General features: G+C 37.6%; 1 protein-coding gene across 21 annotated transcripts in view; it reads left to right on the top strand.

Annotated features, from left to right (window-relative positions):
• Positions 1 to 26,414, top strand: part of CADPS (calcium dependent secretion activator) — a 454,502-nt gene that overhangs the window by 287,336 nt on the left and 140,752 nt on the right. For 12 of the 21 annotated variants that reach the window (XM_026679552.2, XM_087954541.1, XM_087954543.1 and 9 more), the window contains 4 exons: positions 2,954 to 3,141; positions 21,414 to 21,515; positions 23,644 to 23,707; positions 25,292 to 25,415. In XM_026679552.2, the coding sequence (XP_026535337.1) occupies positions 2,954 to 3,141; positions 21,414 to 21,515; positions 23,644 to 23,707; positions 25,292 to 25,415 (478 nt within the window). Of the gene's footprint in view, positions 1 to 2,953; positions 3,142 to 4,920; positions 5,065 to 21,413; positions 21,516 to 23,643; positions 23,708 to 25,291; positions 25,416 to 26,414 lie in introns of all 21 variants that reach the window. The other 9 variants (XM_026679537.2, XM_087954535.1, XM_087954533.1 and 6 more) reach the window with 1 other exon arrangement.

Here is a 26,414-nt window from a genome sequence, read left to right as displayed (position 1 = left end):
TATGTTCAGTGGCTTAATTTTCCCTCTGCTTTGGAAAAAAAGCAAAGCAAAAACCATCTTCAAATGTGATTTTGAAGTATGCTTTAAGGGGGAAAATTCACTCTCCGATTAACTAGGAGGCACTTGGTGGTAATTTGAATTGAGAGAAAATGTTGCTGTACAGCTATTCTCTCAAGAATACAGTAGTCATGCAAATATAGTCAGCTGCAAGTTTAGCAATATTTTTGTCTCTGGGGGTCCTTCAGTTGTAGCTTTTCCCTGCCATAGTTTTCTGGAATACTCAATTCTTCTTTCTGGAAATCAATTGCAGAGGGAGGAGGGGAGAGTACTTTTATTTCACTCCTGTCCTTCTACCTTGCCAAAATATTATGAGAAAAACAAAACCAACTGATTTTGTTTCTTAAATAAGGAAAATGTTTTTGTTTGAGCCTTCACCCAAATGCAAAATTCCAGGAGTTCTTTTGAAATGACATAAAGAGCAGGCGGGGGGAGGGTTGCTTTTGACAAGCCACAGTCTGCATTATCCTCCGTCAGCATCTTCATTTTTCACACATGCGCTTTCTGGCAATAGGTGTAATAAAAGGAACTATGCCTGTTTTCCATGCCTTTGATTCTGCCCCTCATTATTTTAATCCCTTTTCAATCTGTTCTGGAGTTGGCCCAACAAAATATAAGCAAATCCTTCGATGGAGTTCTTAATTGATATTTCTTCGACTCTCCTCAACAGTAGCGTTTTGGCATCCAGAAAAGATTTGGTGTCATCCGAGTGGTAGAAAATATATTTTAATCTTTTCACAGCGGCGTCATTTCAAAGACGTAGCATTTGGGGTGCCAGATGGGGTGGCAAAGAAGCTGCCTAAAGGGGCAGGGCACTGATCTAGTCGCCGCGGGAACTTTTCAATTAAAAGAAGAAAGAATTTGCAGTTTTGAAGCATTAGCAAGATATGTCTTGTCAATGGCTCAGTGTCTCTATCGATACTGATTATTTTTCAATCTGCTCCTGGAGTTCTTTCGAATTCTATCAACAGAATTTCATGTTAGGTGAAAAAGAATCTACCTGATAAGCTTGTTATGACAGTCTCTTCTAATTAGACTTCCCATTCTACAAAATGAGAGTTTGGTGCTCTGATATGCCAGGATAGATCCATAAGGATACGCCATCATTAATTGGTGCCTGTGTAACCTTGAAACTTCATTATTCTAATGCTTTGTAAGATGTGCAGCTGCCCTTGTGGATTGTTCAACCAAAACAACAAACAGAATGGGCTGCCGAGGTTATAATGCCTCTGTGTTTGTAAAGTAGAAAACAACTTCCAGTCATCCTTCAGCCATACACTGTGGTCTTCAAACTGACATATAAAACCCTGAAACTGCTTGAGCCATTGAAGTTAAGAGATATATACAGTATTTGTATTAGTTTTCTGCTGCCTTTTTCTATGAAATTTTGTCTCCAGATCCAGTTATTGACCATATCCCTACTCTTGATGCATTCAAGAACCCATTCATATATGAATATCTGCCATTCTCATGCTCCAACACACAGGTATTATTTAAAACCTTTCCCTTCCACATTTCTAGCAACTGTCAAGCAACCAGAATTTGTGCACTTTGGTTTGCCTGTGCTATATTGCCAACTTCCATATAGAACAGGATCTCAAAACACACAAAGAATGGGGTTAGGGCCAGAAGTGCTATCCCAATTTCCACACAAGATAACATTTATCTGTAGAGAACAAAATATGTGGCATAGCTATTGCTGCTTATTAGAGAATTTATTTCGATAATGGGGGGGGTTTCTTATATGGAAATCTCTTCTTTCATAGCTAATGCAATAGGCTTAACAGATTAACAGAGTTGGAAGGGAACTTGTAGGTCATCTAATCCAACCCTCCACCCAAGCAGGAGACCCTACACCATTTTTGACAAATGGCAGTCTTCTTGAAAGCTTCCAGTGATGCTAAGATTATTTTAACCCATTCGTTTCAGTGTTCAATTCTAAGCATTATGAAGTTTGAAGCTAATTCAGTATTTATACATTATCAGTACAGTAATTTATCCAGAAAGTCCAGTTGCCTCTTGAAAAAGCACCTTTGAGATGAAGAATACAGTTGTATACATACAGCAGATATGTGATTGATGTTTAATAAGCTGCTTGAGACCTTTTGCAAATCATCCCTGCAATATCCCTCTCAATATTTATTTCATATATACTAGATGATTGATGTTTCGCTGTTTAAAACTTCTGGCATTGTTTGGGTGAGGTGATATTTTACTTCTCACTTAGATCCTTCAAGTAAATCTGTCAAGTCAAGATTGCCTTTGAATGATAGACATCAATGTTGTAATATTCCATTTACAAGTCACTGACTCACCACTTTAATTGTCCACAAAAACAGACATCCATGGTGCAAAGGGGCAGGAGAAGCAAATAATGCAACTAGCATAAGTTCCATATCTCAGTTGAGTACCAAGAGCCTCGGTGGTGCCGTGGTTAGAGTGCAGTACTGTAGGCCACTTCTGCTGACTACCAGCTGCCTGCAATTTGGCAGTTCAAATCCCACCAGGCTCAAGGTTGACTCAGCCTTCCATCCTTCTGAGGTTGGTAAAATGAGGACCCAGATTGTTGGGGGCAATAGGCGGACTGTAAAACCACTTAGAGAGGGCTGTAAAGCACTACAAAGTGGTGTATAAGTCTAAGTGCTATTGCTATCATGGTGCACCTACTAAAAGTTGTGTTTTTTATGCTACGACATCAAGAAAAGAACAAGTTGGTTTTTCAAACCAAAATGTAATTGTAGAAAGTCGGATCGCTTCTACACATTCCTGTTTTAATAAATGTAATCAACATCAATATTTCATTTCCATTCCTAATTTGATTTTCATACATTGTGGACTGGTTTGTCTTTTTTAAAAAAATCTACATTTGACACAAACTTTCTCTATTTACCTACAGGGCTGGTTTAGCCCTGGCCAAGTCTTTGTCCTAGATGAATACTGTGCACGTAATGGAGTCAGAGGCTGTCACAGGCATCTCTGCTATCTTGGTGATTTGCTTGAAAGAGCAGAAAATGGAGCCATGATTGATCCCACCTTACTGCATTACAGTTTTGCCTTTTGTGCATCACATGTTCACGGCAACAGGTAAGGTGGACCGGATGTGTTTCAGCCATTTTGGTAACATTGCTTTTTGAAATGCTGGTTTCTTTGTATAATGCATAACTGTACTCATAATTTATGGTTTTTTGTTTTTTACTTTATTGCAAATAGCATACAGTTCTTGTCCAAAAAAAAAGGTAACACCCCACAAAACCAAAGTCCACCTTTTAATGCTTGAACCACTTTGAAAAAACCATAAGTTAAAGAATTCTGCCAATGAAGAAACAGTTGAATAACTGAGATAAGGAATTGGATGTGCTAAATCAATATAAGAATGCAGATTAAGACATTCTCATCTGGGAAGAATGAGAACTTCTTATGTGGGAGTAAAACAACTGAATGCTTTGATGCTCTTTTGTAAATAATTTGTACTCTTGTAAATAATTTGTGCACTGCAATTGGTTGAAAAAGTGTATTTCAGGTTTGAGAGTGATGGAGAAAAACTCAAAACAAAAAAAATATTTAAATCAGTTAAAAATTTGTAGACATTTGAATCCTTTGATTGCACCACAAGAAGGTGCAAAATGTAAAAGAGATGTAGTAGCTGTCTTCCTTTTCTTCAGATCCTTATCAATAATGTAAGGACTATCTTAAACCCTTTACAGGACTTAAGAGAGAAAATGAAATTACATAACAACATTTTGTGCTGCATGGGGTTTGTAAGCTGAGTATCTCTTTGTCAATAGGAATAATACTTCATGAGATCTTCAGGCATGGAGATCAACTAAATGCTCATAAAATCTTTTCACAGTTTAGTATTTAATAGACTCAGAATTACAGAGAATCCCTAAAGAAGAAAATTTTGGAGCCAGAGTTTTGAACACATTTCCTCCTCCCCATCCCACTTTAAGATTTCTTTGTGTGGGCTGAACACTTGCAGAAAGCATTAACTTCTGTAATCCAGTATGTTCATTCTGCTTACTTCTTAAGCTTCTACGTCATGATAACAGATTAACAATAACACAGGATTCCTTCCACAGTAATATAATATGTGTGTGCAGCAATTTTATATACCTCTCTACTTTGGCTGGACTAAAGAAGCCATCATTTCTAAATGCCTTACCAAGAATGGCCCATGTTTTAGGCTACATCAGATTCCTTTTGTACCGAGACTTGCATGCTTTTAGGCTCAAAATGTATTTCATTCGCCTTGTTATGCCAGTTAACCTTGCTGTAACAGATCAGAGTTAGATTCAAGTTGAAATGACTTTTTAAAAAAAATGTATTTCAAACTTTCAAACTTATTTCAGAATTTGAAGCCCATTTTAAATCTGAAAGTGTTACAGAAAGAAGTTTCCTAACTGTATAGACTAGTATAGCATTTTGTGCACCGATGGATTTATTTTTTGGAAGTTACGTTCTATACAGTGAGATTTCACACTCTGTTCTACATATGCTACCGCATAACAGAGTGTTATAAAATAATGAAGTGTTTTGTAAGCTCTCTGGTAAACATCATCATGAATTATTATACACATTGCTGGTATTTTACATTGTGTGGCTGCCACTCAAGACACAGATCGCTCGATCCATCTCGTTACATTACAGCATTCAGCTTGCCTTCTTTTCTTTGTGGGTTCTGATTTCCTTTTCTTCTTTTGCTGACAAATTGTTGGCATCTATTGTTATTGTTTTATTGTTTAACGTTTAATTTTTACCTTGCTTTCTTTTGTTTCTTCCGTAACAACACTTCGTTGCTTTCATTTTCTGTTTCGCTATCCTATCCTTTTTTATGTTTTAATTTAAAACTCAACGTCTCCAAAGTCAAACAATGGAAGAGATACTTGGTGGCATACAGCCAGTTGCAAATACCCCCCCAGCCTCTGAGGTAGAGGCCAAAAAGGATTCCAAAAAGGAGTCCAAAAAGAGGAAAGATAACAAATCTCAGCCACCTCCAGAACAAAAAAGGTAAGAAATAGTAGTTTAGTGGGTGGGAATTTGATACAGGATATAGAGGAATTTATGCCTTATTGATTTGAAATACTGGGGGAACTTGGCCTTATAGGAGACAGATTAATATAGAAAGATTAGGTACAAAATTACAACAGTTAATAAAATGCACAACTTTCTTAACTCAAAGGTTAGGAATTGAAGTCTATAACAATGAACCCAGCCTAATGCAATTAATATTTGGCACCATGGTATCTTCAGGATCATCTTCTTTTAGTTAGGATTGACTTACCTGACACAAATATCCAAAGAGAAGTTGCTTGTAACGAGGAGGTTAGAATAGAAGACTTCCAAGGTCCCTTCAACTCTGTCATTCTGTTAAGTGGGGAGGAGCACAAGAGTAGGTGCTTCTTATAATAGTCCCCACTGGGATTCTCCCAGTTTGGACCGATTTGGGCCAACCCCTAGCTCCGAAGCTTGGAATGACTAGTGGGCAGGAAGAAAGCAAGGTTGAACCCTCCCTAGCAATTCACAGAATATATCTATAGTTATTGCAGATAATTGCTTTAATCTGGCAAGTTTCTGTTAGTAAGTGAGCAACAATAAAGGAACTATTCACATGTAGTTCTCGGTTCTTTAGACCTGACATGGCCTCCCCCCTAAGAAATTAGACTTGTCCCAACCTTGTTAGGAATCCTAGCAGCAGTTAAACTAGTTGGATAATGCCATTGGTATCTCATATAGTTGTACATTGTTTTATTTTGTATATTTTCATTACACTGTTTTTAATTTTATATTATTTTACTGTAATTGTTTTGTGTGTACACGACCAAGTCTCCCATGATTGCGATGCTTCAGAAATCTAATTTAAAAAATTAAGCCACATAATGTACAGGATGGGTAACAAAAAAAATGACTCAACAAATCCCAGTGGGACGTGTGTTTAGGAAATTCTCCCTTGTGTGAGTGCCAACCTATTTCATCTGTGCACACACTGTTAAATCACCGGGCCTATCCATTTGGATTCAAAGATGTGTGAAGAAAATGTTTTCGAGCTGCTTTTGTGTGGGCTCTTGTGCAAGAATGCTCACAGTGTCGCAGTGTCACAGGTGTTATTTTGCAGGAGGAAAAGCCTGTTGAATAAGACTGTAGCAGGTAAACTTGGACAGTGGATACTTACAAGGTCTTGCTGAAATACTTTTACAAAATTTTTGTACAGAAGTTTATGCAAATGATAGATATCTTCAATTTAGTCAGAAAGAAGACTCCCATGAGTAGAAGTCTAAATCACTGTGTATACATCATTGCTGTTGCTGGAAAAGATCAGAAGATTCATATTTATGAGATGAGTTAGAGAGATTCATTGAATTTCATCCATATTCACAAGACTTGAGCCAGTGGGACATGTATTTGTCTAAGACTTTTTATCCTGTTGATTTGGAGAAATTTGTATAAGGGGGGTTCTAATATAAAATCCTAATTTACTAGTTAAACTATCACTTTTATGGTTCATATAATTAGGGCCCTGTCAGGCACAAGAAATTAGGAACTAAGGTTCTTCAAATGAGTGCAAGTTTATTCCAGGCTACCTCTAAACAAGAATCTGAACTACTAATGGTCAAGGAGATTGGTGGTAGATAAGAGTCAATGGAATTCCAGGGGGCTGAACTTAGATCATTTGTGGATATGAAGGGATTCCAAAGTGATGATGCACTTGACCCCTTCCTCAGTCTCAGTTTGGTCATCTCCTACAGACCCAGTTTGTGAGCCAAAATACACAGTGGCTGTGTTGGTGATTCCAGTATGAAAGGAGACATACAAATGGAAAGTGCTTTTGTTATTACTCGTAGCTACATGGGAGAGGAACATATTTCAAAAGGAGTGAGCGGAGGATGGAAAGGAACAAATTTCTCTGCATGTGCTGCAGTTTTCCTGAAATCTTAACTACACTTATAATACCAAAGAAAACCAGAAGATGTAATTGTACGCTACACAGTGATAGTTTCAGCCAGGAATTTCAAGGATCATCCAAGTGCTTTGTGGGCGAAGTTGACACCTAATCTATGGTCTTCTTAGTAAGCAGTGACTTTCACCTTACTAGAGGTAGGATCATAATGATTTCACTCACGGCAAGAGAAGTCTGCCAATCCCTGGATGTTGTCCTGGATTTTTGTGTGTATATGACTTTGAGTAGAATATGGATATAATCTAGAATTTGGGTGATGCAAACTTTACAGTAATGAGGGATACCAAAATTTCTAAGATTTATATAAAGGCAGGGTTGGCCCTAATTGTTTGCTCTGGTTGTTTAATGAAGTATTTACTCTACTGCTCTTATTAATATATCTAACTGAATTGTTTAAAATTCAGGCTGAGGATGTACATTTAAAACACTAACACATTACATGTTGGATGACTGTTTATGAAATAAGTTAAATTCTACCAAAGTTGGCATTATTTTTCACTTTGACTTCTATATCAGTACATTCCATATGAAGCCCTGACAACATTTAGAGACAAAGATATCATATATATTTTTTGAAAAAAAAGTGAGGAATCAAGTGCTTATGCACAGATATGAGGCTTCATATCCACTTATACATTTTTTAAAATTCCAATTTCTATATTATTTTTCATTTTCCTTCCATCTGTATTTTCCATCTGTATTTTAAATTTCAGGATTATTTTCTCTGGTAAAATGTATTAATATGGCTTTCCCTAAAAATAAGATTTGCTATCAGAATATGCTGGTTTAAGTAATTAAGTAATAATCACTAGACAGTGATGGAGCTGAGGTGGTTTGTTGGTTTCTGCTCTCCTGTGTGTAAGGTCAGACAGTGAGATGACAGTAGCTTGCAGTCAGTGAGAAAGTGCAGAAAGAGTGTGATTCAAACGGTGCAGGACAGCCCGAAGCTCAGGACTGACAGAATGAATGACAGGCAATCGGAGGAGAGAAACTAACTAGATGCTGTCCAAGGTCCTACTTGGTGAATACAGTCTGGTTATCAATGCAGAACAGGGAGAAAATGGCTTCTGTTTGGAATTCCCCCTCAGGCTACTTCCAATAGGAAATCCTGTGGACTGTGTGCCGTATTATCTGAATATTACATCAAACTCAGAACACTGGATACAGTCAGACTTTGTAAATAGGGTGTTAGAAATTCTTTCTTTAGGTGTTTCGATCTGAGAAGTAGAATAATAATTTCCAGTGGATATTTGAATATGCTTTATTCTGATAGTTCTTCTATTTGTTTAAAGCAAATGTAGTATCTCAACACACACACATATATAACATATGCATATACACACATACATATATAATGTGTGTGTGTGTTTGTGTATATATGTACATACACATGTACATACATACATACATACACACACACTTTGATTCCTGGTTTCTAATCTGATGCCTTATCCCACACCAGTGTTGGCAAACCTATGAAACAGATCAAAAGTGACATGCCAAAACATTTTGGGTGACATACCAGCATTCAACATCACCCAACACTTATTCTTGAAAGCAGGTCACATTCTTGCACAATTGTCAGAGGCTGTGGTAAAATGGGGTCCATTCTTGCATGTCTCCAAAGCCTCCAAAAATTACATAAGAAAGCATGTATTTTCATGCGGCTGTTGGATGCTTCAGAGGCCATGGAAGAACATTCTCCAAAGTTGCTTCAAAGAACAAAGGCTTTGTGGACCCAGAGCTGCCTCTGGTACAAGGGCAGGGGCCTATCAACAGAACACTGCCTGAAGATAAGCAATGCATGGCAGATCCTGGAGACCACACACATGAGTGGACTGCAATTTTTAAAAATAATTTAATATATAAGGAATTGCTTCTCTTTTGTTCGGGAGGGGGGCTGGGGGTGTGGCACGCCAGCAGAGTCAACCATTTCCAAAATTTTCACACACGAAGCCTAAAAAGATTGCCATTGATGCTCTAGATTAAGTGCTTTCTATTGTCAGGTTTCCAAGTGGTGAAATGTCTACACAAACATGTGCATGCACATCCACACACATAAACATACTGTACATGCATACCCATTTTGACATTTATATCAAACTAGATTCTTTTTTTATGTTTAACTTACTCCTGAATATCAACTTTGCTTATTTCATGAAAGTCGTATCAAAGATGAAAATTTAAGGAATCAAAATGCTGGGCTGAATGTAGGTTTGATCAGATTCAGCAGGGATCTTCCATTCATCTTGAATGATGGAAAGGTGCATAGGAGGAATACCATGGGCATCCTAAATAATGCAACGCAGAAAAATTGGATAAAGATCACCATTGGCTTTGGCAAAACTAATAAATCAAAAATAAGCCACCGTGATGAAAATTCTTTAATTTCAAAACATATAGACAGAGTTAACCATAGTTTCAGTTGGGGAAATGTGTCCATCCTAGACAAAAGCAAGTCCAAAAGTGCCAGGGATTTTCTAGAAGCCTGGCACTGCAGCCATCAATAGACACATAAGCATTAACCACATATATAGACTATGCAAAAGAGATTATTACCAAGCCCAAAAAAGAACAAAAAGACTCCAGCATCTCTCCACTAGCAATCAGCACCCCAGATCAGCATAGATTAACTCCAAGGTTAACATCAGACCAACCGTCAAGTAAACCATACCCCAATCAAGAAACTGCCAATGAAGCCAACAGCAAACAGCCCAACCAAAGAATCCCTAAGACCACCCCCACCAACACTGACAGGCAAGCCCCCAGAATATAAATATAATTTGGGTAATGAAATGTCTGCAAGAAAACAAGCAAGCTCAGAGAGCACCAAGGATCCCCCCCAGAAGTCATTTTAAAGGCCAAGTGTCAGCGCTGAAGTCTCAAAATGGCCCGAGTCAGGCCAGTCAGGAACCCTGACACTGAGCACAAATCAGCACCATGACAGTGCCTTCAGGAAAGGGGGTCCATGGGCAAATTAGGCAGGAGTTAGTTGAAACCAGATGTGGTTATGCACATTAGGAGCAACCTGCTTTCATTTGGAAATGCTTAATTTGACTCCGCTGCCTGTTTGAAGTGATGTGGTTATGTAACCCAACAATATGGCTGGGCATACACCAAGGCAGCCAATTGGACATGCATCCTAATAGTCACAGGTCTTTTATATCATTTATGCCATAAAAGACTTTGAAGGGGGTAAAGATTTGTAGAAAGGAGAAAAACCCAAGAATTTATCCTTTAAACTTCACTATTCCAAATTGGATATTCATTTGATTGGGACATCCAAAAATGGGAGAGGTTATCATAAAAATTACAAAAGCCACTATATGGTTATTTCAAAGCCATACTGGGACAAAGTAATGTCAAAAGAACTAACTCATAATGTCTAGTTCCAATGGCAAACGATTTGATTTATTTTTAATTTTAAAAGAAATTATTCTGATATATTTGCTTTTAGCTGCATACGTAGCCCTGAAAGGCATCCAAGTACAATTAGACCAGGGCATAGTCGGAGAGATGGAGTTTCTCAAAATGGCCTTAGGACCCCGGTTCCCAATTATAATTTATAATTAATCTTGTGATTTGCACAAAGAACTCATCTAAAGAAAATATAGTCTTTGCTTTAAGGAATACATGTTCCTTGGTAAGCCTTAAGAACATTTCCATTCTCTGATTAGAATTAGGTTATAAAATTGAACAGATTTAGGAGAATTCATTTCTCATCTGTAATATGTCTATATTGGGTTGCTTTTTTAATCAATGATTAAAAGCTATGTTAGAAATACAGTGTCAATTGTAATGGTAGATTTTTTGGTTTTTTTAACAAAACACACATCCTTTTTCTCTCTCCATACCCTCATCTCTACATTGTGATTTAATTTCTCGGGCAGGATTCAAGCAATATGAAACAGGAAAAAAATCTGTTACTGTTGAAATATGTCATATTTTTATTATATAGGTTGACCTAAATTCGTAGTGTGATTCCTACATTGTTTTTGATCTAATTATTAATGTGATTGAATTGAGGTGTAGACACACTAGAAGTTAAATATTATTTTCTTTGCTTTTGCTTTTGTGTGGGTTTTCTTTTTCTGATTCTGAAATTCAATTATACACACATGTAAATACTTCTTTTTTCCATATATATCTTCTATTGTTTAAAATTGAAATTCCATATAAGGCATTTCTGATTCCATATGGAAAGCAAATGTAAAATTTCACTGATCAAATTATTATAGTAACAGGAGGACCTGGCCAGTAATAGGGGTGAGAATTTAAGTCCCCCCCCCAAAAAAAAAACACCAATTGTGAATAGCCTTCTGCAAGAGAAAGTGAAAATCAAAAGAGAGAGGGAGGGAACCAAAGATCAAAATACCCCAAAATACCCCAGTTAACAGTGATCATTTAACTAGCTTTAGATTATGTGTCCCTTAAAATACTTTTAAATTTAAGTTTAATCCCTGCAGTTAATTGCTGAATGTATTGTTTTCCTTCTGGATAAATGAGTATCATCATTTAGCATCACTAGTGAAATTGAAAGATGTGCAGCTGGATAGTAGTGTTTTAAATCTGATCAAAAAAATTGGAAGTATTATTCTTTCTGACATGGATAAAGATTGGGGATTGTGAGGAGAGTAAAGATGACAGAACTGGTGCTAACCACTCTAACAAGAACTTGAAAAGCAGCTGACATGACATCTTTCCTATCATACTGCCGAAAATGTCAACTTTGTGAAGGACAGTGAGAAAACGGTTTGCTGAATATCTGAAAGGTAGATTCAAGAGATATTCTTCATGTCAGATGCAATATAGTCCAGGGCTGTTTGAGAAAGGAAGTTCTTGCAGTTGTGATGGCTCTTAGTTGGCAGGTCCTCCCACACATCCAAATGCCGTAGCTCTGAAAATGGTTACAGTGGACCTGGTGACTTAAATATTACATTTTCTCAACTTATAATGCACAGCAATTGATATTTACTGTTGTATAATATTACTGCTTGCGCTATTATTACAAGCATGGACACTAGGAACTTATTAGAACAAAAATACAATTTAACTATATAAATTACACCCTGGGATAATCCCAGTTTCAAAATTACAGGTAGATTTGGGGTCAATGGATTGATCCAAGTTATTTCAAAAGTAATTTTGGTTACCTAGAATTGCAAACATGGTCCATTCAGCAAAAGTGTGTCTTGATTTCATTGTCTGATCCAGTTGTGTTTGTTTGTTTGTTTTGGAATATGCATTAGCAGCATCTGGAAGAGAAATTATTGTCAGTATTATTTTTAGCTTGCATATATGGAAAGGTATATCACTATAGTTGATATCAGTTATTTGCAAGGCCATTTTGAGTAAAAAGTTGGAATATCCCATAAAAACAATTGTTTAGCAAACCAATTGCTAAGGGTCTTAAAGAATATTAAAATGCCTTTATGATCTTAAACTGTGACTAATTCAACAAAAGATTTTGTTTTGTTCACCAGGCACCTGTTTTAAAAGAACCAATTGTCCAATATTAGAAGTATAAACTGGGGGAGGAGGAAGGACAATTATACGATATCAGCTTACTATTAGTGTATTTTTTTAAAAAAAAATGCAATGTTTATAATTTTGAACTAAAAGCTGCATCAAACCTTTGGAACTGGCAGCATAGAAATCCACCAAAAAATGAAAAGTAAATGGATGAATGTATTCTTGAATTGTATACACAAAGGTTGGAATGTATTGCTACAATATAGCAAGATTTATGGATTTTTTCAACATGGTGGGAGTAGCAAAAATGAGTACTCTTCCATGTTAGGAATCCTGTCATATATTCTATTTCTATGCAGTAGCTTTTGATCAGTGGAATGGAAAAAATTGATCAATGTTATTTCAGTGTTAAAGGCTTATTGATACATTCAAGGCTTATTAATACGTGAAAAACATTGGGCTGAATGATTTTTTTTATGCTTAATTCTTGTATTTTTTTTTGTATGTTTCCTCTTTTAGGAAATTAGAAAAGACTAATGTGAAACTGACACACTCACAATGGAAAGAACAAACCTTGGAGTGTAGAGTGGGGCGATGAGATTCCTTACGTCAGCAAAAGTTTTTCATTCATGTCCCAATTTAAAATGCTAGACCCAAAATATTTTTCAAATATCACATAGTCCATCCTGGTTTACCAAGTCTAAATGCACAGCCCCTATGGCCAGCCAAGTTAACAAGACATTTGACTCAGAAATTTAAAAAAAAAAAAAGGATCTCTTGCACTACCACCCAAGTTGCACAGATAAAAGTCAATAAAAATCCATGGCCAGAACAAATTAAAAATCCATGGCCAGAACAAAAATCCATGGCCAGAACAAACTACTTACCTGGTAGAGAAGTCTTTGATCTATACAGAACTTGGTGAAGTTCTGAGGGAGAACAGATTTTGTATATCTCTTTCCAATCACACCCTGCCTGTTTTGAGTTGGCTTTGGAAAGACATGGCTTTGGAAGCTATCAGAACATGGCATAGTGCTTTCATGACCAGATCAAACCCTTCCTTCAATCTTAAAAAGTAAATCTTATTCCTCCTATAAGGCATTGCTGTGGTGCTGCAGTGGTTAGAATGCAGCACTATAAGGTACTTCGGCTGACTTCTGGCTGCCAGCAGTTTGGCATTTCAATCCTGACCAGCTCAAGGTTGACTCAACCTTCCATCCTTCTGAGGTCAGGAAAATGAGGAGCCAGATTGTTAGGACAATATGCTGACTGTGTAAACCATTTAGAGAGGGCTATGAAGCATTATGAAGTAGAATATAAGTCTAAGTGGTATTGCTATTGCAAGAACCAAAGGACTACAGTCTAAATAGTAATAAGCTTCCATACTATAATATTTCAGGATTATGACCTAACCTGATTGCCTCACTCTTCCTATTGGCCTGCAAACTCATGTCAGTCTTTATTTAGAAATCATATTTTTCATCCAACTGTTGTGCAGTCGCTAAGTCATGACCAACTCTTCACAACCCCATGGACCACAACACATCAGGACGTCCTGTCCTCCATTGTCCTCCCAAACTCATGTCTATGCATCAATGACACTATCTAACCACCTCATCCTCTTCTGTCCTCTTCTCCTTTTCTTTCCCAACATCCGGGACTTTTCCAGTGAGTCATCTCTTCTCATGTGGTGGCCAGAGCTTCAGCTTCAGTATCTGTCCTACCAAAGAACAGTTAGGGTTGATTTCCTTTAAGATTTATTTATTTGATCTCCTTGCAGTCAAAGGGACTCTCAAGCATTTCTTCCAACACCATAATCTGAAAGCCTTAATTCTTCAGCGCTCAGCCTTCCTTATAGTCTACCTCTCACAGCCATGCATTACTAATACTACTACTTTATCTATTCAATAGTTCTGGTTTAATACATATGTAACTGAGGAATTTGAAGCATATAGTATTTTAAATATTAGGTGTCTATGACCACAGTTTCTTTCAAATTTTTCATCTAAAAGAAAATCCCAGACTATTTTTGGCAAAGAGTACATAGGATTCCCACTGAGACTTTTTTCTATTAATGCTCAGTGAAATATGTATAGTAGTATAAGTGATTTCCACAGTAGCAGAAGCAGAAATATTTTTAACAGGTTAGGACATATCAAACACTTGAGCATTTCCAGTGTTCTATTAGTAGAATCATCATTCTAATTTGGCTATCCGCTATGCATATAATTCGTGGTTTTGCAGTAAAAAGACCAAAAATTAAAACTTTCAATACTATTTTTATAAAATGTTTGCACCTGTCCAAAGAGATGCAAACATTTAATTAATTTAACAAAACATGGCAGAATAATGCCCTTATTAGGATCATTCAAAATTAACAAAGGTCATCAACCACTCTTCAGGCTATATCAAATATAAACAATAGCTTCCATTAGCCTTGTGCAGCATGGTCAATGAAAAATACAAAGATTGGAATCCAGTGATATTGGGTGGGTGGTCCTGATGTGATTTCATAGGATTATGGAGTTAAAAGGTACCTTGGAGTGTGGGAATCCTCAGATTATCCCAGCCAGATTTACCTGAAAACCATCAGTGATGAAGCACCCACAGCTTCACTGATTAACTGCTGTCATTATCAGAACTCTTGTCCTTCCATCAAGTACTATGATAGCCTCTTTCCTTTAAGGCAGTGATCCCCAACCTTTTTTATGCCGCGGCCCGGTACCGGCATCAGCTGGGCGCGCATGACCGGCACGGCATCAACTGGGCCGCCATCTTTTTGCGAAAAAGTGCTTCCGGTGACCTCACCGGAAGCACTTTTTCATCAAAAGATGCCGGCGCAAGCGCTCGGTGAGCTTTTTCGGTAGAAATGGCTTTCACCCGGAAAAGCTCACGAAGTTGAGCGCCGCCATCTTTTTGATGAAAAAGTGCTTCCGGTGAGCTTTCTACCCGGAAAAGCTCACCGGAAGCACTTTTTATCAAAAAGATGGCAGCGCCTAACAACCAGCGACGGTAAGACTTGTTCGCGGACGGTACGGTCCATGGACCGCGGTTGGGGACCCCTGCTTTAAGGATTGTCTCCCTTTCATATTTCCCTTTAGCCTTCTTTATATTAATATTCAATTCTTTAACTACTTTTCATAGCAACAGCACTTAGACTTATATACCATTTCACAGTGCTTTACAACTCTCTCTAAGCAGTTTACAGAGTCTGCATGTTGCCCCCAACAATCTGGGTCCTCATTTTACCAACCTCGGAAGGATGGAAAGCTGAGTCAACCTTGAGCCTGGTGAGATTCGAACTGCCAAATTGCAGGCACTCAGCAGTCAGCAGAAGTATCCTGCAGTACTGCATTCTAACCACTGCACCACCATGGCTCTAGGACTTAATTTCCAAGCCTCTCATCACCTTTGTTGCTCTTTCTTCTCTGGAGTCTTTCCAGTTTCTCAGCCTCCTTCTTGAATTGTGGTGATGCAAACTTGACCAAATATTCCAGATGCAATATGGCACAGAGAAAATATAGTCTGAGGAATAGATAAAATGTAATTGAATAATGTTTTTTGTTTATGTGTCATTTTCGTGATGGCGCAGGGTTGATTTGTCATCTAATGTACTAAGGAAACTCTATTACAAGTTTATCATCAGGTAATATTTGGATTGGATATGATACTCTGCCTTATGAGCCCTTGTTGTACTAAGATTTTTGAGGATGGATACCATTATCCTTAAGTTTGGATAACCCAGTCTTCTGGGTTCTGTCTTCCAGGAGCAATGAATGCTCTTGAAATTCTGGAGGAGTTCCCTTCTTTCTCAATATTTTGTTGCACACTTGCCAGACGGTGGAATGCAAAATCTGATAAGGATCATAGGAAGGTTAATAAATCCTCTGCAAGTTAGTACTCTCAACCATCAGGTCCTTCTTTCTCAAGGATCTGCACACTAGCAGAATGGAGTATCTTGAGATATGAACTTTCTCTCAGTTAACTCTTAATCTCTATATATATAAGCGAAATACTACTCACGCATCATCACAAAATCTCCAGAACTGTAAAGCCTACAAACTTGAAATTTGGCACGTACGTTCCTCTTGGCTTCTAGGTGCTCACTAAGAAAGGATTTTAACACACTCTGATGCTAAGGAGTTCTACTCCCCCTCCCCACCTGAAAAGAAATCTGTTCCAAATGCAAAACACAGCAGAAGAGAGGAGTTTCAGTTTTAGTTTCACAGCACCAAGCAGCTTTAGTACAGAACAGTTGAGCTAAGCCACGCCCAGGCTCCTTGCTGACTCCTTCTTGCCCTCACACACAGCAAATAGTGCTTCAGTTTCCAAACAGCCCTCAACTCTCTCACACACTGACAGGATGCTAGCCAGATGGCTATCGATGGATGCTGGTAGGCAGAGGCAGAATTTTTTCCCCTTATTTTCCTCCCCAAAAACTAACCCCGACCACATAGTTTCGTAGCGAAGCACGGGCATTGAGCTAGTAGAAACATAACAAAGGGCATCCTAAATTATAGCGAAAATTCACTGAGTAGTAAAACCAAAGCTAATTATAAAAATGCAGGGGTTATGGTGGAGTGGTAAAACATTAGATTTCCATGACAGTAGCTAGGGTATCCAAAAAAAACAAAAAACAAATAAAGATTATTACTGGGATACCAACTAAAGGGTTTTGTAAAGGTATTTTATTTTAAGTAAGCACAGGATTGGAAAGATCAGTGCCACATGAGTTTAACCCAGTGGTTCTCTTCTAGAGTAAGAGCTTCTAGTCTGAATTTGAAAAAAAAAAATATCTACAAGTTGTTTTGACTAAGTCCGTTTTGCTTGAAAACAAACCCTACTGAGCTTATTGGGGCCATTTCCAAAGCAAAGGTTCCCACCTTATTATGACAAACCAAACAAATGGAATAAAGAGCCTTTGTTCATTTGCCTCCACAGACTAGCACTGGCACTCTTTACAAATGATGATAAAATTTGCTCCCATTGAAGTCAGCAGAAAATAGCGAGTTGGAAATAGAATAGTTCCTGTGTTGGACTAAGGATGGGCAGAATGCCCTATTTCCACTCCCTGGCATTTAAAACTTTTTCATTGGGGAGTGTTTTGTGGAATGCAGCAAAATAAGCAGCAGTCTGCTGCTCTGATCCTCAGCACAATTGGAAGCAACTTATCTTGCAATGTGTTCAGAATCTAAGTGTCAGCCATGGCCATCTGTAGCCATTGGTTACCATTTTGTCTTCTTGGAACCGGCAGCTTTCTCTGTAGTAAGCATGTCAAGTTTGCCATAAGTTTTAAATTGATGTCTTGAACTAAGGAAGGAGTAGCATAAAAGAGCAAGTTTTCTAGCCACATTTCGCTTTGTTTTACATTTCTACTCATGTCAAGACATTTTTCAGTAAAACACTTCGTAGGTTATTGCTTCAATCAGGGAAAAATTCACACATTTCATTTAATAATAGTGTGAGAACATGAGATGGGCAACTATATCACCTCCTATTTGGATCCCCCCTCAATGGGCAATTGGCTGACACATTAAGAGGCAGTAATCTGTGAGAACTGATCAGGCAATAACTAGTGGTAACAGATTTACACATTCACGTTATCAAGCAATCGTTGCAATTATCACATTGATAACATATTGTATACTTACTGAGTTTTATCAGTAAACAATGCGTTTGTATATTTTAGAGTAATTAGTCTTGAAAACTAACTTCTTTAAAAGAAGATTTGGAAATTAGCACGGAGGCTTTTATATTATTATTATTTCTACTCTATTTGACTCTTGGCGAAACAACACTAAACAAGCCCATCGTTTGAAAGAGTAGGCTGTTGTCTCATTTTCTGATCATAGAAATACATGCTTATCAAAACTAAAACATTTTTTTTGAATAGTTAAACATCAGGCTGAATTTTTATAGGTAGTATTTTGGCATATATTTAATCAAAATGAAGCCCAAATTGTCTTGCTAGGGTTAGGTTCTAGTGATATTAATAGTATAGCAAGGTTTAGAAGCCCAGAACTCACTGAATGCAAGGAAATATTCCTAGTATCACTGAGGCATTGGTGTACAGGATTACTGACAGCTACTGCAACCTCAATCAATTCGTTTTAATGGAATTTAACATCAAGGTTAGATCAGGAAGAAAATTGACTCTTTATTTTCCTTCTGTAACTTGCATGCACTACTATGGGATCTTCTCTGGAGATCTTCCCTGAAAGCATATGAAGAAGAAAAGACTAAAAAGTGTCATATGCGTTAAGCCTCAGTGAAAGATTTATGATTTATTTTGCCCATTTGATGGTTTTTTTTTCTGTAATCCAAATCTTCATTATTATTTTCTTTGAAAAAGGTTAAGAATTCATTTTAAAATGTTGAGCTTATATACCCTGCTAGTAATGTTTATTTATTCGTATTTCTTTTTATGTATTGTAGTTTGAGTTATTTGAATCTTCAGGTCATAAATTGACTATACAGATTGCAGTTGGAAAAAAAAATCTTGGGAACATTTTGGGTCTTTAAAAGGAACATAAAGCTTCCCAATTAACCCTTGACAGGAAGTTCAGTACAAGCTTCGTAATCCCTTGCCAAGTCTTTTGTGTAACGAAACTAGCCTCGTACCAAGGACTTAGGAAGCTTAATCCAAACATGGAAGGGAAGGGGCTTTAAATAAAAAGCATTTATTCAGTTTTAAGACTTACATTATCTTTAAAAGCAGGTACTTTCAGCTACACCCTACACACAAATACACAAATGCTTGTGATATTGGTTGCCCATAGGAAAAAGGAATGCACTCATCATATGGCTCATTTTATGGTCTGAGTTAGAGAAGGTTGGAGCAGTCAGCAGATTTCACACAAACACACACACACACATACACACACATTTTATGGCAGCAATGAATAGGTATACAAAAACGTGTTTTTTGATACTCTCGGGCTCTGTCTCTTTGTTACATAAACACCGATAAATAATAGAAATGCCTAATATTTATTCCAGCAAAGGACTAATTTAGCTACTTTGTAGGCACAAGATCCATAGATAAACATTAGGAAGAAAAGGGCATTTATCTTTCAAAAAGAAATATAAGAATATAGATTTCTTATCTATTTCCATGGGGGGGAAACCAGTGATAAGAGCTTTTTAACAGGGAAGCAGACTGCTTTGGAAAATGATGAATTTTCGTTTACTGCGGATGTTTAAAGGGATACACAACTAAAGGTGGACTGAGTAGAGAGCTGGAGTAGAAGAGTTCCAAAGTCCCTGCAAATGGCTGTATTTGCAGGGACTTTAAAGGCAAAAGATGTTCATCGTTCTTTTCAATCTTGAATAAAGTCTTTGCAAAAAAGGCATTAGGAAATTACTGTCATGGCTATTAGTATCTCATCTCTTTACACACTGAAGCTGATACAATATTGTGTCCTAGGCTAATGGTTGGGAGCCGTCCAGAATGGGTTGGAAGCTGGGCCACTAAATACATGTTTTAAATGAATAAATAAATTTGATATTATAACAGTGGTGTCAAATATTGTTATCCAGAATTATAATCTTTGGTTCTGGTGAATGTTTATTCAACTATTAATTCAGATAAAGCATTTTGATTTAAGCTGGTCTTATGTTTACATTGTTTGCAAATCAGAGGACATCTACCACTTGTTCAGAAAAGTATTTAATGAGTTCAGCATTAGCAACAGTGATTGTTAATGTAAAATAAAGTACATCCTTTTTGTAATGATCAGGATAGGTTATTGTTTGTCTACTTTAACAAGATCTTTGATACTTCCCCAGGGAAAACAATCATTTCTATTAAAGCTACTGTTCCTCATATTTCTTATATGTCACCTCTCACCTTTAATTTACTAATTGATGAATGCATGGGGTTTCCAAAGGTTTAAACCCAGATGGGAATTTAAAAAAAAACATATTGGAAGAAAACAATGGAAACCTATTTTAGTAAACCTGTCAAGAAAACTACAGGACTCAAGGGTATTGTTCTCTTCATCTAAAATGTTGATTGGGCATGTGCTTATTTCAGAGATGTACACGCAGCCATTCTCCACCCCATGCACTTCCAAAAGTCTACTGCCAAGTTTGATACTCTCAAAAAATGAACCTCAAAAGCTACACTATTTAGTCACTTTAGTTTTGCACCTCCCGCCATGAATGATCACAAGTATTTCCTGATCTGTATCGGTGTAGTTTAAGATGTCCTTGTGAAAAATGGTGTTTTTGATATGTGTGTGTGTGTGTGTGTTTTCTGAGGTTCTCGCGGGTATTTGTATGTGGATCTTTGGTTATTCGGGTTTTCTCCCACGTAAAATTAGAAATATCTAGGCAACGTTTCGATGAAGTCTCATTCATCATCTTCAGGCTTGTGTCTTCGGCTCTGTGCTTCTCAGAGTAAGAGAAGGAATGATGGCAGATGAGATTCTGCCGAAACGTTGCTACAACTTTAAAAGCACAACTACAATGATGTGGGAAAATACCCAAACAAAGCTGAATAACATGTGTGTGTGTGTGTGTGTGTGTGTGTGTCCAAACTGGTTTATAAAACATGATATATGAAAAGGAAGGCATATGGTTTCCATAGAAAGGCAGAGGTGCAACAAAACCTCTTAGCTCATTAACTTCAATCTAAAATTGGGTGTTGTAATCCATGCAATTCGTGTTTTGATCTGCAGGCCTACATAGTGCAAATAGGGCAAATCAAAATAAGGGAGTAGGTTCTCTGTTCAGAGGTGTATACATTCAACAAAGTCTGGAGGACTCCATCAGTAATTTCAAATGTTTGTAATTGAAATGATACTATTTATTCACACCCATTTTTTTAATTAAAAGTGTAAAGAAATGCACGCTTTGGATTACAGTGGCGGTGATTCATAAAAGCCACGAGACAGCTTTCAAGTTATTCATAGTGTTTTTTCTTCAGGCCTGATGGAATAGGAACAGTAACAGTAGAAGAAAAAGAGCGGTTTGAAGACATCAAAGAGCGGCTGCGATTGTTGTTGGAAAATCAAATCACGCATTTTAGGTAATAATGGCTATTTGTATTTCCAAATCTGGAATCATGTCCTCAAGTTTCCACTGTTGGAGTTATCATGACTTGCTTAAGTAGTAGCAATTCATTAAAAGTTGTAGACAGAATGCTTAGGAGAAGAACTTGCAATTTTAAGCTTTAAATTTACCATTAATCTAGGGCAGAAATGTCAAACTCGATTTCATTGATGGCCGCATTAGGGTTGTGTTTGACCTGAGGGGGGAGGGGCAGGGTGGGTGTGGCCAGGGTGGGCATGGCCAGCCCAACATCACTCATGTTGGGGGTCCCTGTGGTGGCCCAAGTGCTCTGCCAGCGAAAACAGGCTCCTGAGCTCTGTTTTTGGCCGCAACGGCTTCCTGCAACCCTCTGCCAGTGAAAATGGAGCTCGGGAGGGTGTTTGGAGGCCATTTTCTCTGGCAGAGGCACTGCAGGCCAGGTTCTTTGCTGTTTCCAGGGTGGTCCCATGGGCCAGATCCCCTGCCCCGGGCCTTGAGTTTGCTCTAGGGTGATCCAATTCCACTTAAATTTATCAGTGGTTGAAATCTATTGTTATGTGAGTAACATTCCATTTTGGAATGGAAGACTTTCTAAAGAAGACAGTCCTTAAGACTGCCTCCTCCTCTTTAAAGTCTCCTAACCTAAAACTCTTCTTGAGAGGATTCTGTGATCTTTTTGAATGTATCTTGAGAAGAGGGAATATAAAAGGAAGGAGAAATCTTGCTTTTTGGATCAGTAGATGAAAGCTGTCCCCTCAGAGGAAATACCCCAAATGTTTTACCAGAACTTCAATTGCCCCATCAGAGCCATCATTTTGACTTTTGTGATCATACCCTTATACAAATACAGGTAGTCCTTCACCTGCAACCATTCATATAATGACTGTTCAAACTTACAATGACACTGAAGAAAGTAACTTATGTCTGGTTGTCACACTTGCGATCATCATAGCATCACCACAGTCACATGTCCAAAACTTGGGCAGTTGGCAACCAACCAGCATGTATTTACAATGGTTGCAGCATCCTGGGGCCATTTGATCACCTTATTCGCTGGCTCCTGACAAACAAAGTCAAGGGGGAAGCTGGATTCACTTAATGACCACATAACTCACTTAACAAACTGCAGTGATTCACTTAACAACTGAGGCAAAAAGGTGGTAAAATCAGGCACAACTCATTTAGTAACCACTTTGCTTAGCAACAGATATTCTGGTCCCATATGTAAGTTGAGGATTACCTACATTTATTAATTAAAAGTGATGATGTAGTGATGGGCAAGTTTTGGCTCACATTTTGTGTTTAAAACCAGAACAGCTGTTTTCTTTATCTAAGGACAATGACTGGGACATAATATGGCCATGTTGCTGTCTGATTTTTATTTTTATTTTTTGCTTCCTTTTGCTTATCTCCTTATTACTAGCAATGGTCTACTCTTTTTCCTCATGCCCTTTCCTCTCTTTGATTCAACCATGGAGAAGCCCATTTTCTCTGAAACAGTCATGCAGTTACAAGATTAATAGGTATCCTTCCTCCTAACTCATGTTCGGTGTAGCAGTGACCCATGACACAAAATCCAGTCTCCAAAAGCAATCATTGAACTATTAATTGAAAGAGATCTGCCATGGTTGGTCTACTCTACCTGTAAACATCCCTTCCAATTTGAAATCCTCAGTTGTCTCAGTTGCTTTCCTGATAGAAGTCCAAGTATCATATCAATAAAATGTTTGTGAGCACAAAACATATACCCATCCCCCAGCTAATTTGGGAATTAATCAACATTGTTCATATTTATTGGAATGATAGTAGCGCTCCAGAGTCTCAACACATAAAATTGTAATGGTATGAATTATATGTGAAGTAATGCTGGATCTAGTCATAACTCATTTCCTGTGTTTAACCAAGATTCCAATCTATCTGAGCCTTGTGCATCTTCTTCATTCATTAAAAATTCCAGATTTTCTTAAAAGGCACAACTCAATTCTTGTAGTTTTGTTTAAGCCAGTGTTTGTTGATACAGGAATTCAGGTGAAAGTAGATAGGGAAAATTACTCTTTTTGTCAAATTGATGTAACTATCTAAAGTAATACACGGTAAAAATAATAAAAACTATGTATTATTTCTAGGTATTGCTTCCCATTTGGCCGACCAGAAGGAGCTTTAAAAGCCACCTTATCACTCCTGGAACGGGTAAGCATAAGATTAATATCTCAGGGGCTGCCACAAAGAAGAGGGAGTCAACCTATTTTCTAAAGCACCTGAAAGCAGGACAAGAAGCAATGGGTGGAAACGAATCAAGGAGAGAAGCAACCTAGAACTAAGGAGGAATTTCCTGGCAGTTAGAACAATTAATCAGTGGAATGACTTGCCTCCAGCAGTGGTGGATGCTCCAACACTGGAAGTTTTTAAGAAGAGATTGGACAACCCTTTGTCTGGAATGGTCTAGAGTCTCCTACTTGAGCAGGAGATTAGACTAGAAGACCTCCAAGGTCAACTTCATTATTTTGTTAAGGTTGTTGAAAGACTAAGGCAGTGACCCAGTTTCCATATTTGGCCATCTTCCTCTAGTTGAATTTAAATTGGTTTGGATTGTATTGGTTTGAAGAGAGAGAGTTAATTTGCCTTTCCATCCTCTTAGAAATGATGATTGGGAGAAATATTTTTTCTCCTACTGTGCATAATTTTATCAATCCTACTTTCATCCTAAGCATTGTACACACTAGTTTATATGGTTGGACTTAATCAAGTTGTCCTTCCAGGAGTTATGGTCCACCCAGTAGCTCCTCTGTATCTGAAGTAATTGATCTATCCATTCAGGGAAGCTTCATATATAGATATTGAGCCGTGTTTGGATTATGGTAGTGCATAGAACACTGAGCTACTTTTCTCCTAAATGCAAAAACCATTATTTCACTGTGGAGAGTGAAGGCTCTTTGCTCAGCAATACACCAAGGAAGAAACAATTCTTTCCATCTGCAGGCCCCTACAGAAATCCATTTTACAGGTTGAGGAGATTCTCTGAAACTGATTTGAGGAAACTGGTGGTTGCACAAAAAGTCTTTGGCTTGCACAGCCATGGATTTCATTCAAATCATCAGCGTATGGAAATTACATTTGCAAGCTTGATGTTCTAAATTATGGTTGCATATCATTAAAACGCTCTATAAATCATACAAAACCAATCTGTACTCCTATCACATAATATCTGGTATTTTATCTAATGGAGCTGTGACTTTTTTTTATTGGTGCGTACGTTGATGCCATATGCGGGGGCTGATTTCACAGTCATAAAATTCTTTGAAACTGTAAATACCAGAGACATTAGGTTTAAAAACCATGCAGTCCTGTAGCATCTTAAGAACTGTATTATTTATTGTGGCTGGAGTTTCATCAACTGGTAAAATCAGATTGCTCTATTATGTTGCAGTATAAGAACGTAATTAATTTCCAAATATGGTCAAAAATCTATCTTTGTAAAGGAGAACGGAAATCGTGACTTTGAGGTGCCACATAGACATTTTATAAAACATGCATCTTATGTAGATTTGTTGCACATCCTTCATCATTTCATGCAGTATTTCGAAATATAAATTACAAAACCAGACTGTGGGCCTCAAGAGACCAAGTCCAAAAGTTTCAAAGACCAGAGGATAAGGCTACTGCTGTCTTCTTTTCTGGCCAGAAGAGGGAGACAAAGGGCATTGGGAGGGTAGATTATTTTACAAATAATCATAATTAAGAAGACATAATAAATCAATGCTTCCTTGTATCAAGGTGTTGATGAAAGACATAGTTACTCCTGTCCCTCAAGAAGAGGTAAAAGCTGTCATCCGTAAATGCTTAGAACAAGCTGCATTGACTAACTATACCCGGCTATCAGAATATGCAAAAATCGAAGGTAAGGTAAATTAAATTCTTAACTTCAATGTTAGTGTTTTCTTTCAGAGAAGATTTTTAAAGCTGTGTTAAAAATAAAGATCATCTGCATATTACCAGATAAGCAGACGTAAATAGATTTTTAAAATATAAACTGAAATGGAGAATAGAATAAACTTGCATAGGGCAGTAATCAAAATTCAGCATATATTTCCCTCACACACACTCCACCCCCACCCCCAAAAGAGTGAGAGAGTGAAATCTGCATAACACTGCTTGTGACAGTGGGTTCATTGGACAATTGAATGAGCAGAAACTCCAAAATGTTTGCATGGCACTCATTTCTTTAGAAGCTAATTAAAAATGTCTATTTTTCCCTGGATAACGTTTGCCACCTTCCCTTTTTGTATAGCAGCTCCTGTCAAGTCAGTTGGCCTTGTGCTAGCTTCAGAACTCATTCTTGTCACTCTAAATTTGCCGCAGATGATATTGCTGACCTTTTACATTAGGAAAGAATAACAATTAGTGACCAAAGACACATGTAGCCATCAAAAAGACATTTTCAAACTTGCTTGAAGATATGCTTTTGGCAGGAATCTAATTATACATGTGAATAGATCTTTAATGCATTCATCAATTTTCATTGTTACTCGGTTGTTGCTGAATAATAATGTAAAACTCCGGTTAAATATTTGCTGTGAAATGTGAAACGTGGAATCGTGCAATATGGATGGTGGTTTCTCGCCCTGTATGAGCCATGAAGCTTTAACTGTGTTCACTTCGAGGAATAACACTGGTAGAATGAATATCACTATTCAATTTCTTTCTTCTCGTCCTTGCTTGTCAGAAGGTCTGTTGTGATAAGTCACATATTTCCAGGGTCTGTACACTGATATACTTCCTCTCTCTTTCAATGTTTTTCCCCCCATTGACAATGCAAATTGTGTACCAGTGGTAATGAATTCATTGTTATGCATCCAGTGAGAAACACTTAAGAATTGGGCACTAAAAGGATGTTTAT

The sequence above is a fragment of the Notechis scutatus genome, chromosome 2 (genome assembly GCF_049901735.1).
Source record: "Notechis scutatus isolate UNSWTSFEM ecotype Mainland chromosome 2, rNotScu1.2, whole genome shotgun sequence".
Classification (NCBI taxonomy): domain Eukaryota; kingdom Metazoa; phylum Chordata; class Lepidosauria; order Squamata; family Elapidae; genus Notechis; species Notechis scutatus.
This window is presented reverse-complemented; position numbering and strand designations above follow the sequence as displayed.